Raw genomic sequence first — 13,365 nt, 5'->3', positions numbered from 1 at the left:
TAAGTCTGAAAATAAAAACATCTCCCACCGCATTACTGACGTTTTGTCTTCCATCAACTCTTCAACTTCAATTGTTTCAGGGGGCTTACAAATTAGCGGAAAACCCTGAGGCACCTCAGGCGTGATCCCTTCTCATTTTAGAACACACATAAATTAGAGCGGGACAGGTCAACTCGGACACTTTATACAGAACGCTCCAGTTCAGAGCACTTTGGGCGCTTGCAGTGCATTCACCACCCACAAGCAGCACTAGTGTCACACTACACTCTCTGGCCACACACCACCTTGTCGTGCTTGGACTTACATCCACAGGAGGTTCAGGCCACGCTGGTTTTACAGGTACCACTCATCACACACCATCATTGCACATTTACTACAAAATTATTTATTAGACAGCAATACACAGCTTTAGCAGGAAGCTTATATACATGCACACAACACTGCTGACTACCCTACTCAGGGACTCTAGTTCTCTTGCCCTTGGCCTTGCGGACCTCTTCTATCAGATCTTTTAAGTACTGAATTTCCTTACTAAGGGAATCTGCTTTTTCCTTCAGGGCCTGGTTCTTCTGCTCCAGCTCTCTGCACTCCCCAGACAGTGCCTCCTGTTCAGCCCTCTTCTTCTGCCGGTAACGTGTGGCAGCTGTCTTATTCTGCTCCATCTTTTTTAGTTTCTTATCTATTTTCTTTTCTCCTTTCACCTTTGCTGACACTACCTTCTCTGCAGGGTGATCGTATGGTTTGGACCGCACAGAGCCACAGGCGGCATCTGCAGGGAACTGGTTGCCATTGGGGGATCCAACTGAATTGGTGGGGCTGTGTTGGGGGGTTCCCAGGTAGGAGTCCGGGCTCATGCATATTCCACTATCATCAGAGTGGTTCTCCTCCTCTTTCTCAGACTTGGTGATCACCACCACAACAGTGGGGCACTCCCGCTTTCTTTCTCCTTCCAGAACATCCACTTCACTACCTAGTTCTAAACTAAATGAGTGGTCTGGAGTGGAAGTCAGAGACCCTGGGGAGAGGGGAAAAGACCAAAGGGAAGCCAATGGGGCCATTGAATCAGCTCCAACTGGGGATTCGGGGACATGAGTGATTACATTATTTATCAGTGGAAGTTCTTTGTTGTGAAATTCCTGGATGGTAGCGTTAAATAGATCACACGTGTCTTCCAACGTGGCCATCAGCTCGTCTGGTGAGACGGTGGCTTCCAGATGTTCCATACCTAACAGGGCATCAAAATCAAATTCCTTCAGATCCATCTTCTCCACCATCCACTCCATGCCAGAGAAGGCATCCTCTGCACATTAAAAAAAATAAATTGCCACTTCAGTACAATGCCATGAAGAAAAGGCATCAAATAAACCACCACACTCAACGCAACTCAAGCTTTTGAAAATCATCTAGCAGTTCATCACTTTCCTCTTTCATGTATTAGCACAAAATGAGTAAATTTTAAGAGAAAAAATACTCTTTCCCTGAGCTCCTAAAAACTGTAGGGTACAATGTAAGCAACCATTGAGACATTCCAACCCTCTTACTTTAAGACCAGAACAATCCAGGGGCACTGGCAACATACAATCATGCTTCCTTACTGTTACCTATGCCAAAACACAGTACCATTGGCAACTCTCTGTTACTGCAAGGCCACCACAAGCAGCACTTTACCATAACCAGCAACTATGTGTTGTGTAAGCAGCATAGTACACATGCTTTCCAAGTGGAGGTAACACGTAAGATTGCGTTCAGATTTATGAAAAGCTAGCAATTTATTTTCAACTGGAATGTTACTGAGGTATTATATAATCGATGCCCTTTACAGAAATAAGTAATACCTTACCCTGGCTGCTATCTATGGTGTTGCCTAAACTGTCCACAGCAAGCCAATTGGAGGAGACTGCCTTAGCCTTGTCGCTGGAGAACCCATGCGAACTGAGGGGCTCGGCCACCTCCAGGTAGTCATCTAGGAGTCCCAGACTTTCCTCAGCCACCGAACACGGCTGGCTGAAGGGGGATATTGAATCCCCCAACAGCATCTCGTTGTTCAAGAAGCTCATTTTCGTCAGCTTTTAACGCTTTGACGTCGAAGGATGTAGATAAGCACACGGTCTTTTCGTCGACTACAGCAATGCTGCTGTGCAGTGCCGTGAAAAACCTGCGAACAGAACTTAAACTCATCAGCATCTGATCTGAGCAACATAACCTTTTAAAGCAACGGTCCCTCAGGAAGTATGACAAAACTTTACAGATTATCTCACTTCTTTATTTCTGTGCTGCTGAGCGTCCCCCGCCTCCCTCAGGCCCGGGCAGGGCCGGTCCCGCCCACCCGCCGCCATTTGGCAGTCCCGCCGCCATTTTGTGTCCTGCCACGTTTCCACCGCCGCTCCAGCACCACACAGGGAGGGCTGTGCGCCCGATGGCCAGGGCAAACTTAACGCTGTGCCACTGCATTATTTAACACTGGTACTGCTGCCAGATCATTATTATCAACGCCCGTTCATCTATCCGTGATTATACCATGTGGTCCCTATACCCAAAACCCTAAAACCTCTAATGCCCCATTTTCCTGTAAGTACACCAGCACTTCCCCTCGCGCGGGCAAAGAAACCCTCCCTAAGAATGTTTCTTTACTCCCATGAAAACCCGAAGAGCAAAAAAAATTAAATTATAAAATCCTAGGTTTTTCCAAATCAGTGTTTCTCGAATTACAGAAAGTACAGACGTTCCTCGTAAACGCTTTTGAAAAGGCATTTCCTGCTGTTTCTGACACTCGCCGCACCCGAAGATACCGAGCCGTACAAGGATCTCCCCACCTCTCTACAATTTCGGCTTAACTAGTTTCTTTATATATTATTTTGTGTACCTAGGTATCTCACCCCGCTCCCCGTAAGATACCAGTTACCACCACGCGCGATAACCCCACCCCAAAAGCCCATTTAAAGAGAGTAACAGAACGCCTTTTAATACACAAGAGAGGGAGCAGCCGTCCCTCACACACGATACTCACGCCATGGTTGCAGATGCCGGGGATGTGCTGAGGCCGCCGCCGCTGCTGCTGCGCCTGCTGCACTGGCCGATGCCGCCGCTGGCCCTGCCGCCTTAAAGAGCCATGGCGGCCGGGGGAGGGGGGCTGCTCGTATCCGCGCCGCGCGGGAGGTGCTGCGCACACTGACACGGACAACGACACGACCTCAGCTCCCGGCCACAGGAAACAATGAGGTGGCAGCGCCGGTGCTCTGCCTTTATATATGAGCCGCCTTACCAAACAAGGTGCGGACGTGAGGTATCCTTCCGCCGAGCGTCACCTGCCCGTCACCAGCACCTACCGGCCTGTCGCCTGCCTTTCTGCGCTTCTCTCTTACCGTTCTGCTACGAGTTAAACACAGGAGCCGCCGACAAGACACCGCAGCTCCACGCCGGGGCTGTCACGGAGGGACTATATGATGTATACATGCGCGCCGACCGCTCCCCCCGTCGGGCGCGGCCGTGCCACGTGACCGGCGGTACTGAGGACGCTGCCCCCGCCTCCCCCCCGCGGGGAGCGTTGGGGGAAATTCTACCCGCCAACAGAGACGCGGAGCTCGCGAGGAAGACGTCACGCAGCTCGCCACGTGGGAAGGGCGGCGCTCATTGGCTACGGGCGAGTCGTTCACGTTCCCCGTGAGCTGTCATTGGCCAGGGCCCGGAGGAGACCAATGCTGAGGGGAAGGGCGGGGGGGAGGAGAAGAAGGAGAAGGGGCAGGGAAATGGCGGCTGGACGGGGCAGGAGGATGGGGAGGGAAGGCGGGAGTAGGTCGAGAAGGAGCAGCCGGGCAGGGAAATGGTGCCCGCCCACGGCAGCCTTGCGTTTTCCCTGACATGCCCCTCTCGAAGCAGTGTGTGCTCCCCACATAGATTTCCAACGGCCCCTTTTGTTCCCCACACAAAGCCCTGCTGAGCTCAGGCGGGGGCTGGCGGCTGCGCTCCAGGCTGAAGTGCTGGCATGGCGCCCCTGAGGCGGCGGCAGCCCGCCTTGGCCTCCTGCTCCCTTAGATAACCCGCTGCTTTCCATCCCTGCCCTCCCCACACATGCAGCGCGGAGATTACGGGCTCTCCGGGGCTGTGTGTGTGCGGGCAGGAGGGCGTCTGCCCGCAGCCTGCCGGCCTCACAGCGGCCACGGCGCCGCACGGCCGCAGAGAGGCTTCTGAGGAGCCCGGCTGTAGAGCCGCGCCGCCGGGCAGCCGGGAGCATCAGTCTAACTAGTGCCTTCAACCCATGCAAGGGCTGAAAATGAAGTTGGTTATTCCACAGCTGAGGAATGAGAATGTCCTCTCCTGCCATGCAGTTTCATGCTGAGGCAGTTGCTTCTCTGTTCTCTGTGCAGATATCATTCGAGTGATGGGAGCATTAATGGATCACCTATAGAGCCTTGCGGCCATAAAGAGCAGTGTCACCTTGGATAGCTTTCAAAGTGCGGTTTCGCGTTTTATCTGATCCAACTCAACTTGCTTCTAGGAAAGAAGTCAGACCTCTTCCCCCACCCTGTTCCTGCTAAACAGTTCCACCAGCTGGCCTGGCCCCCACTGAGACAGCTCACAGCCAGAAACTCACATGGGCCAACAGTTTTCCGCTGGCTTCAGTTCCTTCACCATCATTTCAGTTTGGTCACACAAGCACTGGACAGCTCCGGTGAGCTCGGAGTTTCGATACCTGTGTCCTCCCTCACTGTGTCAGAGTTATCCAGCTTCAAAAGGTTGATTTTCCACATTGCCAGCCTCACAGCACCATCAGCTCTGAGAGCTGTGGTGGAACCTTGCTTATTCCAACATCATCATTCTGCAGCTCAGCTTGCTCTCAGCTACTTGTGCGAAAGGCTCCACTATTTTGCAGTTCAGGCCTCAGTCGTATTTGTGTAAAACCATAGCCTTCACCACATTTGCTCAGGTCTAACTGCCTGGAATGTCTTAAACAACTTGACTGATAATTTGCGAGGATGAAGTGTGACCCAATTTCTGCTTTTAGCAGTCTGGTCTTAGCATTGTCGCTACAAAGCAGAGTATGTTACTTCACATCAGTAACATGAACACTGGCTGCTGAATTAAAAAGGGCAATTTTCCTTCCATGTTGGTTTGTTGCTATTTTATTTTGGTTGGTATTGGTTCTTTCTTTCTTTCTTTCTTTCTTTCTTTCTTTCTTTCTTTCTTTCTTTCGTAGCATGGAATTTGAAATGACTCATTAAAATAGAGGAGACACAGAAAAATGTCCTCCGCCTCCGATGCCAAAAAAAGTAGCAGTTGAGCAGTCTGAGATAACTGTTCTGATAAATACTACAGCGGAGGCAGATCTAGCTTCAAAGGACAATTGAGAGGATGCAGCCGGTTTTAAAGAAGCCAAGTGGGTGATTGGCTGTGTGGATGGGTGGACAGCACTTCCATGTCCTCACTGGCTAAGGGAGAACTCTCACATCCACTGCTGTGCCTGCTTTCCCCTCCTTTAAGTGAAAAGAAAAGGGCAATTTTACGACCATAATAGCAGCTAAATAAACAGAAATGCACCCAATATGTGTACACCCAACCCTTCCTCATGGAAAGATAATTATAGATTTCTCTGAAAGGACTCTGGGAATGTGTGCGCAAGAATCACGTAAGCAAAAATGAAGTATGCAATGAGGAACTTAACCCAGATCTGCCTGTTTCCTAGCTGCCTGCTTTCCCTTTTGTGTGTGAACGGAGGTGGAAATTTGTTCATATTACAAGTTCCAGACAGATTTTCTGTAACAATCTCCAATCCAGAACATGAAATCAAGTAACCAGAAGCCAGCCATTAAGAGAAAAGCATATTTTTCCCTGTTTCCTGCAGGACTGCAGAATAACTGTTGTTAAATCATTTCATGAACTACAACCCCAGTTCCTTCATAAATTATCTTTCTTCTTTTGCAGATATTATGTCAGAGATGTCTCCACTGTGGCTAGAGTTTTTGACCAAGGTGCAAGACAGTTCTTTAAGCACAAATAACAATTTTTGGGAATTTTTGTACAAAAAAAAATTATAAGTATTTTCTAAGCAGAGGACTACTAGCTACTTTCTACTAACTCAAAAGTGTCTAAAAAAGAATTCTTTTCCAATATTACATAATATATTTGTGGCTCAGAGACTGAGCAGCTCTGAAGAAAATTTAATTTACAGCACAAAAAGGTGGCTTCTGAGGGAACACCAATTTGTGGGCATGGTGAGTGACATCCTGCTGTCATGTTAACAGCTTTATCACCGTGGATGTTGTTTTCCTGCCCTGGATACCTGGGCAAAGGGAGCTCCTGGGATCAGTAAGATCCATCCTGACACAGAAGCGAGGGGCCAGCTGCAGGAGAAAGGAGCTGCTCTTCCAGAGCTCGCTGCAGGATAGAGGCCAAAGGCCTGGCTGGGAAGCTGTGAAGTGCCCTGATAAATCCAGCACTGCAGAGAGCCACCTCCAGCCAAACAGCATCACCAGGAGGTGGAAAACTAATACTCCTCCACTCACCCTCCCCCTTCCTTAAGATGGAAAGTCAAGATATGTGCTTAAATAATTTCTTCCTTTTTTTTCTTTTCAAAGTAAACATTGCAAAGGAAAAGAGATTTTCTTCTTCCACCAGCAAGAATACAGGAGACAAACATGCTGAATGCTCTTAGTAAGCACACCAAAGACCGGGAGGACGTAAATGTTTCCATAGTAACATCCCCTCACACAGTCTAGACCGGCTGCATAGGATGCTCTCAGGGACTGTCAGTGGCAGGGAAACTCGTGGGCCTCTGTAGCAGGGGAGCAAGGAGGGTGGGAGGAGTGGGTATTGCTGGGGCCAGGAGGGGAACCAGCACAAGTAACAGAGATGTTTGCTCTTCTCTGGAGCGCTGGGAAAAGGGGAAGGGTCGGGGGAAGATGGGCTGACGCTGCATTGGGAGAGTGCGTGATGGCCATGGTGGCACTGGGCAGGCAGCTTTGGGCCCCCACTGAGCCTCAGTGCCCCCAGGAAGGAGCAGATGGGCTTTCTGCTGGCCCTGGGCTCTGCTGGGGTGGCTGGGGAGGAGACAGCATTGCCTGCTGTGCAGAAGGGTGAGTGTGAGGGCAAGTCCCCAAGGGGATTCTTGTGAGGGATAACTTGAGTCCTTTGAACCTTCCAGGAAGCCTTACCCTGCACTTCAATTAACAAAGCGTGTCCAGAGACCAGCAGGATTTTTTCCTGGAGACAGAGTGCTGAGGAAAACACAAGGGAGGAATGAGGCAAAGCAGAGACATTTTGAGCAATTTTGAGGGAGAATTACCTACAACCTCTATGGCACACACTAATTCACAGTGCTTGCTTGCTTCTCTCACATGGTACAAACAGGTATCTGAAAGAAGTTTTCTGTGAGATTCTCATTGTAAGCTCTTTAGGGATTGCTTTATAGATGTTCCATTTTAAAACTAGACCGAAAAGCAAATCTATATGATTAAAGATCAGGCTGGGATGCATTAGCATCCATCTTTTATTACATACAAACAGAAAGTAAGTTATACATATGCTCTGCCTCGTTTGTTTTGGACTAGTACACCAAATGGAATCTCTAATAAATCATTCATTACTTACCCACCCCCTCACTGTCTTCTGTTTCCATCCTGCTATGTAAATATCCCTGACATTAGAAATGAGACTAATAAAAAAGAGGATTAAATCTGCAATTTACATTTGCAGCTTCCAGTTCAATTATTTCAGACAGTTATGGAAACAACCCTGGTTGTCCACCTACATTTTTCTTACTGAACAAATGTGGGCATGCCAAGCACATGCTGATAGCTCACAAAATACGTGTCTCCAGAGGCTTAGTTACTCAGAATCAGCCAGGCTGTGGCCAGCTGCCACAAGTAAAAGCATCGTGCAAGTCTGGTAAGAGGGAGGTGAGCTGTAACTTGCCCAAGCATGATTTTCCTAAGCAAAGCTACAACTGGCTGAAAATGATGTTTAGCAAAAAATATGCGTGAAGGAGGGAGAGGAGGGGGTGCTGACTTTTGTTCAGACCATTGGGGGATATTTTTAGTTGTCTCATTGTCCAGCCTTGTTTTATTAGGATGAAAGGATTTGGGGGTCAGGAATAATCCTTCATGTTCATTAGCACATGTGGGCTCAGTTTAGGACACAAACAAAAGCCTTCCAGTTATCCAAGCAATGAAAGAACAGAAATGTATTTCATGTCAGCTGTTGTTCTTCATGGGCCTGTAGTTGATGTGATCCCCCTGCAGAATGTGTGCTCCATGTGTATCAAAATGTATGTACCTGTACATTACCAGCATCTGCTGGCATCACATGTGCCAGGTGTCTTGTGCCATTCTGTGCAAAAGGATGAAGAGGAGAGTGACAATGCACACTGCTTCTTTTTAGCAGTGTGAAGTTAGCAAGAGCTGAGGCCTGATAAGTAGGCACGGATTATGAGACTGCAGCATCTCAGCCCAGACACCGGTGGGTGAGTTAACAGCCCATCATCATCACTTCAGTGTCTTTAGATAAAACATTTATGGCCATTTTTATAAAACATCAGACACTTTCAGTGTCTCAGTGCCCCTTAGACCGGTCAGCATGAGGACCCCTTGCTGCAGCAGCCCAGCAGCAATTCCACTGCACTCCTGAACCTGGCTCCTAAACCATCGGCTTTGGCTGAAGCAGGTGGGAAGGTTGTTTGAGCTTATTTCAGCCTCTCTGTTCAGTGAGGGGGGTGCACAGTGAAAGGGTAATACCAGGCTGTGCTCTGTGTGCTCCTCTGGGGGGTTTGTTTCTCACTTCATGTCACTTCAGAGTGTTTTGATGAGGCCAGGAAGAGAGACTGTGCACAGGTGTACCCTATGAGTGAAATAAAACAGAGTTCTAGGGATCTTTTGGGCATGTGTGAGATCTCTGATTCTGGTGCTGGCAGGCAGCTTCAGCAAGAACACTGACACAACAAGTAGTTCAGATGAAGCTCTGAAACTCATTTGAGGATAAGTCACTGTTGAGGCTGTAGCTGCCCAGTCCCTGGGGAGGAACGCTGCAGCCATTATTCAGTAATAATTTTCCACTCTCCATAGGCAGCAACTGCTCAGTGATTTACCAGCAGACTTTGTACTGTTTTAATATCTACTTGTTTACAAAGAAGGAAATAAAAATTCCTGGTGGATACTGACGTAATTGTCATACCATTGAGTTTATAGCTTTTTCCTGAAGGAATGTCATTTTCCCTCCTAAGGTCTCTGTGTTTGGGGATTTGGCAAATTATGTCAGAAAGAAGATTATTTCAGAAGACTTTGAGCCTGTTCTGCTCCCTGCACTTGTACATGGTCTGACAGGTGGCCCCAGCAGAGCTTCCTCAAGTGAGTGGACTGGCCATGGGCAGGCTGGATAATAGTCCCCAAAGAAGACTTTGCAGCCAAAGTATCATATTGAGTAGGTGCTATGGCTTCTCAACCCACCCGCCCTCTTACTGCCATTGCCGTGGTGCTGGGTGAGGGAGGTTTGCAGTTCTCTTAACAGGAGGAGGTTTCTGTGACTGCTGAGAGAACTGGTCTGAGACTAAACCCAGCTCTGTCAGGAGCCAGCCACAGCAGCCCAGCCCTGCTGGGAAGGTACAGCTGGCCTGCTCTTTTGGCATTCAGAGGGTGAGACTTTGTTGAGGCCTTGTCCTGGCTTCAAGAGGAGACATCTCCTCTGGGTCTGAGGCAGTGCTGGTGCTAGTCAGGAAGGTAACATTTGAGCCATTCACCTCAGTCATGCAGTCTCAGTAAGGCACATTTGGATGCTGAGCACTTACCAGAAATACAGGTCTCCCGTAGGCAGGGCAGGCTCACAAAAAGGTAAGTCTGTCCCAGGGCACAAAGCTTGGGAGTCACCAGTCTGCTGATGATACCAAACATCCTCCTTTGCAGTGCAGAGTGATGGACTGAAGATGCATCATTCTTTATTCATTTTCTTGTTTTACATAGAAAAAGAAAAAAAACCTACAAAATAAAATAAAAATTTAAAAAAATCCCCAAAAGGAGAAAGGTTCCTAACCCAAAACACAAGTTCATTGCTCCTTGTTCAAAAAAAGGCTGGATGCTTTCTACTACTGTCTCTCTCATGACCACAGGTAGTGATTCAGAAAAGAGAAGGTTTGTGCCTTGGTCATGTCCTTGCCTCAGCAAAAACCACCTTCCCTGTGAATGCCAGGGAGCTGGGCCCCTGCCAGCATGCTCTCTAACAAGCACCGTGGGAGCTGCAGCTCTGCAGCCTCTGGAACTGCTGTGCCTTGTACTGCCTTGGCTCCAGCGCACCTCAGGCCCTCTGAGAGTGCCTCGCTGCTGCTGCAAACAAGCAGCAGCTGAACATGATTCACATCTTATTATCCATGTAAGTGGTGGTACTTACTGTCTCCAAGGCCCCCTGTGCTAAATAAATTCAAGAATCTGAAGGCAAAAATGTCATTCTGCAATACTGCTTCCAGGAACAATTGCTTCTTGCCTTTCAAGGGAGGTAAGGAGCCTGCCAGGGCACTACGAGTTTTGAAGTAATGCCTGTTGTGGGAAAGAGCCTACACAGTCCATCATTTGCCATCTATGCCCTCGTGTCTGTTGCCTCTGAGGTGTGCAATGCTTTGCAATGCTGAGCAGAATGAGACAAGAGGGTTGTACAGGACCAGGATCATTGTAGTGGGATGTCTTATGGGACAGTATCGCCCCTGTGCTTTTGTAGAACAGTGACAATTCTGCCACAGAGAGAGGAAGGGGAAGGGTGGAATTGCACTGAAGCCAGGGAATTGTTGCCTTACAAAAGAAAATCCTAAACAAAACAAAAACACAAGTAAGCAACTTTTGCCCATTATTTGTATGGAGAAGGCTTTTCATGAAGAATGTGGTTAGAATTTATATATATATATTTATTTCCCCTGAGAAGCTCAGCACTGAGTGTTAATAGACAGATCAAAGAGCTACTTAGCCACAGGAGCCAGGGAAATTGAACCAGGGCACAAAATAAAAATCCATCTTTTACTGTGTTTAATGTGATTTTGTTCAGAGCTGACTTCTGCATGAATACTTAGGAAAGCCTAAAATCATGAGAAGTTTGAGTTCCTTGAGCCAAACTCTGTGTCCCACTCTCTTTGCTGTTTGTAAAATGACAAGAACATTTCCTGTCTACAGAATGATTTCAGATCTTCCCTGCCTTACCCACTGGTCTTACCACCCTCTTTTGCCTTACTGTTTGCAAGATTATTCCACAGGATCACATACTGTAAAGAAAGGAATAATAGCCTGCTCACCACCACATTTCTGGGTCCTTGACATGTGAATAATGCTGTCCTTCTCAGAGAATGCTAGTAAAAATTTTATCCTTGATTGTGTAGGGGACACATTGTTAAATAAGAGCTATTCTAAGAAGGTGTTGAATCTTAAATTAAAAAACGAGAGAGAGAGGAAAAAAAAAATACAACAGAGTGGGAGGATATTCTTTGAATCCCTCAGATCATAAACTCAGATAGTAACTCAACCTGACAAGGATTAAAAAGATAAAATCCAGATATCTCAAACAGTTCCCCAAATGTCTGGACCACAGCAGTTCTCCTAGGGCTGGAAGCCAATACTGGGTTTCACTGGTAGGAGGTAGAATCTCCCATTTCTTGCTTGCTGCATCTGTGGGCAAAGCCCAGCATTTCAACATCCAGTCCGATTCAGTGAGCCATGCTGGAGCCACTGAATAGTCCAGGTAGTGAGCAAACATATTTTATCTTATCTGGAAGAGAAATTCCTTGTTTGAAAAAGGCCGCTCTTTTCTTCTGTGAAACTAAAATTTGGAAGAGGCTCTTTTTTTTTTTTCTGTGAGACTAAATTTAAAAAGCAGCAGCTGTCTGCAGCTTTTCTGAAGATTAGAATATTAAAATAAACCTTAAAAACCATGGATGCAACTAAGTCTTTGGGAAGAAAAAATTACTACATTAATAATGCAGTTCAACAGTAGCATGATAATCTCAAATTTGGGTTTCAGTCATCCTTTCTTCCCCAGTTTAAGATTAGCTACAAAATAGGCTAGAATTTATGTATTTATTTTTAAAATTAAGAGATGCAAAAATAAATAAGTAAAATGTAAACTCAGCTACATTAATATGCAGGACAGGACTGTGGTTATATAACAAAGTGGGCTTTTGCTTTTTCCAAAATTCACCTTCCTCCTAAGCTGTTTGTTCCTTAGGCTAAGAACAAAAGAGGTTCTGAGTCTTTGCAGCCTGGAGAACTATTTGTGCTCTTCTTCTTTGTAGCAACTTTTTCCATACTTGAAATAATTATCACTCCCCTCAATTATTTCTTCTTTACATTAAACAGACACTTATCTTTTGATCTCTCCTCCCTGTTCGTGCCAGGACAGCTTTTATGCAAAGGTGCAAACCACTGCATATATTAACCATGTATTGCAGGCTCTAGGCTTTCCAGGGGCTTTAACTTGAGGGGGTAATACCTGTCACAGATTTCACAGAGCAGCTTATTTTAGCTGTTCCTGTAAGACTCTGTATGGCATGAAACGTGCTTGATCTCATCTGATCTGTTTCTACCACAGGACAGATAAAAGGAAAAAAAACAAAAGCAACGCAGGCAAGGGACATTAGAAAAAAAGAAGTTGTTGGAGATGTAGACTCCCTTTGTATCATAAAATACCCTCCAAAACAGCTAATTAGAGAGTCCTCATTAAGATAAGTCTTATAGGACAATGTTGCCACTGTAGCATGTCTTCCAAGAATTAAGGAGCCTGGGACCCATCAAAAGCAGCACGACTTTACACTTTATTTGACAACCAGCATTTCCACTCCACCTTCCCAAGCAGGCACATAAAACTGGGTCTTACTGCAAAGAACTTCAGCACACCAGACATGGGCCCCTGGCAAAGCAGGTTCCTCGCTGCCTCAGGGCTGATGCCTGGATAAGAGAGGAGTGCATTTGGCAGGGGAGAGGCCTGGCACACAAAAACCAAGGTGTGACTGAACAAGGGTGGGGGAGCTTGCACAGGAAAGTTTAATATTCCAGAGGCACGGAAGCCTCTGAAGTCTGGGGAGCCACATGAAAAGCAGGTGCCTGTCCGGGCACGCGGACTATCGGAGAGAGGATGGAAGGCTCAGCGCCACAATTACGCATCATCTTGTGACTGATGTGAAAGCTGCCAGGAACCAGGACGCTGCCGCACCGAACTGATTACTCCCTCGAGACAAGCTGCAAAGTGCTGAGTGCCCAGAGCTGCAAAGGGAAAGCAAGTGAATCAGCAAGGGGCATGTCAGTCCCCAAGCACTGGTGTGGTGCAGAGTTATATCAGCATGAAGGTGATGCACCGAGGTGAAAGCAGAGAGATGTTCCTTTGTTTATAAACATGCCAGAGACAACCAGG

At 47.2% G+C, this 13,365-nt stretch overlaps 1 protein-coding gene and 1 long non-coding RNA gene across 2 annotated transcripts; one reads left to right on the top strand and one right to left on the bottom strand.

The window, feature by feature from the left end:
- Positions 1-362: 362 nt before the first annotated feature.
- On the bottom strand, positions 363-3,416 carry ATF4 (activating transcription factor 4). The gene is made up of 3 exons (XM_032105352.1): positions 3,008-3,416; positions 1,841-2,155; positions 363-1,300 (listed from the first exon to the last, which is right to left on the bottom strand). Exons 2-3 carry the CDS (start codon positions 2,055-2,057, stop codon positions 453-455), a joined length of 1,065 nt encoding a protein of 354 aa, XP_031961243.1. The 5' UTR covers positions 2,058-2,155; positions 3,008-3,416; the 3' UTR covers positions 363-452.
- A 94-nt stretch (positions 3,417-3,510) lies between these two features.
- Positions 3,511-5,102, top strand: LOC116442417. Its single transcript, XR_004239544.1, has 2 exons — positions 3,511-3,660; positions 4,365-5,102. It is a non-coding gene; the product is annotated as an uncharacterized LOC116442417 (long non-coding RNA).
- The last annotated feature ends 8,263 nt before the right edge of the window (positions 5,103-13,365 follow it).

This window comes from Corvus moneduloides, chromosome 4 (genome assembly GCF_009650955.1).
Source record: "Corvus moneduloides isolate bCorMon1 chromosome 4, bCorMon1.pri, whole genome shotgun sequence".
In the NCBI taxonomy this organism is placed as follows: Eukaryota; Metazoa; Chordata; class Aves; order Passeriformes; family Corvidae; genus Corvus; species Corvus moneduloides.
Note: the sequence above shows the minus strand (reverse complement) of the source record. Positions and strands in the feature narration are given on the sequence as shown.

Excerpts from the sequence above, each read along its gene's own strand:
- ATF4 (XM_032105352.1), bottom strand. The coding sequence starts at position 2,057 with ATGAGCTTCTTGAACAACGAGATGCTGTTGGGGGATTCAATATCCCCC. Across the intron at positions 1,301-1,840 it reads CACCATAGATAGCAGCCAGG|AGGATGCCTTCTCTGGCATG; the intron begins GTAAGGTATTAC and ends TTTAATGTGCAG.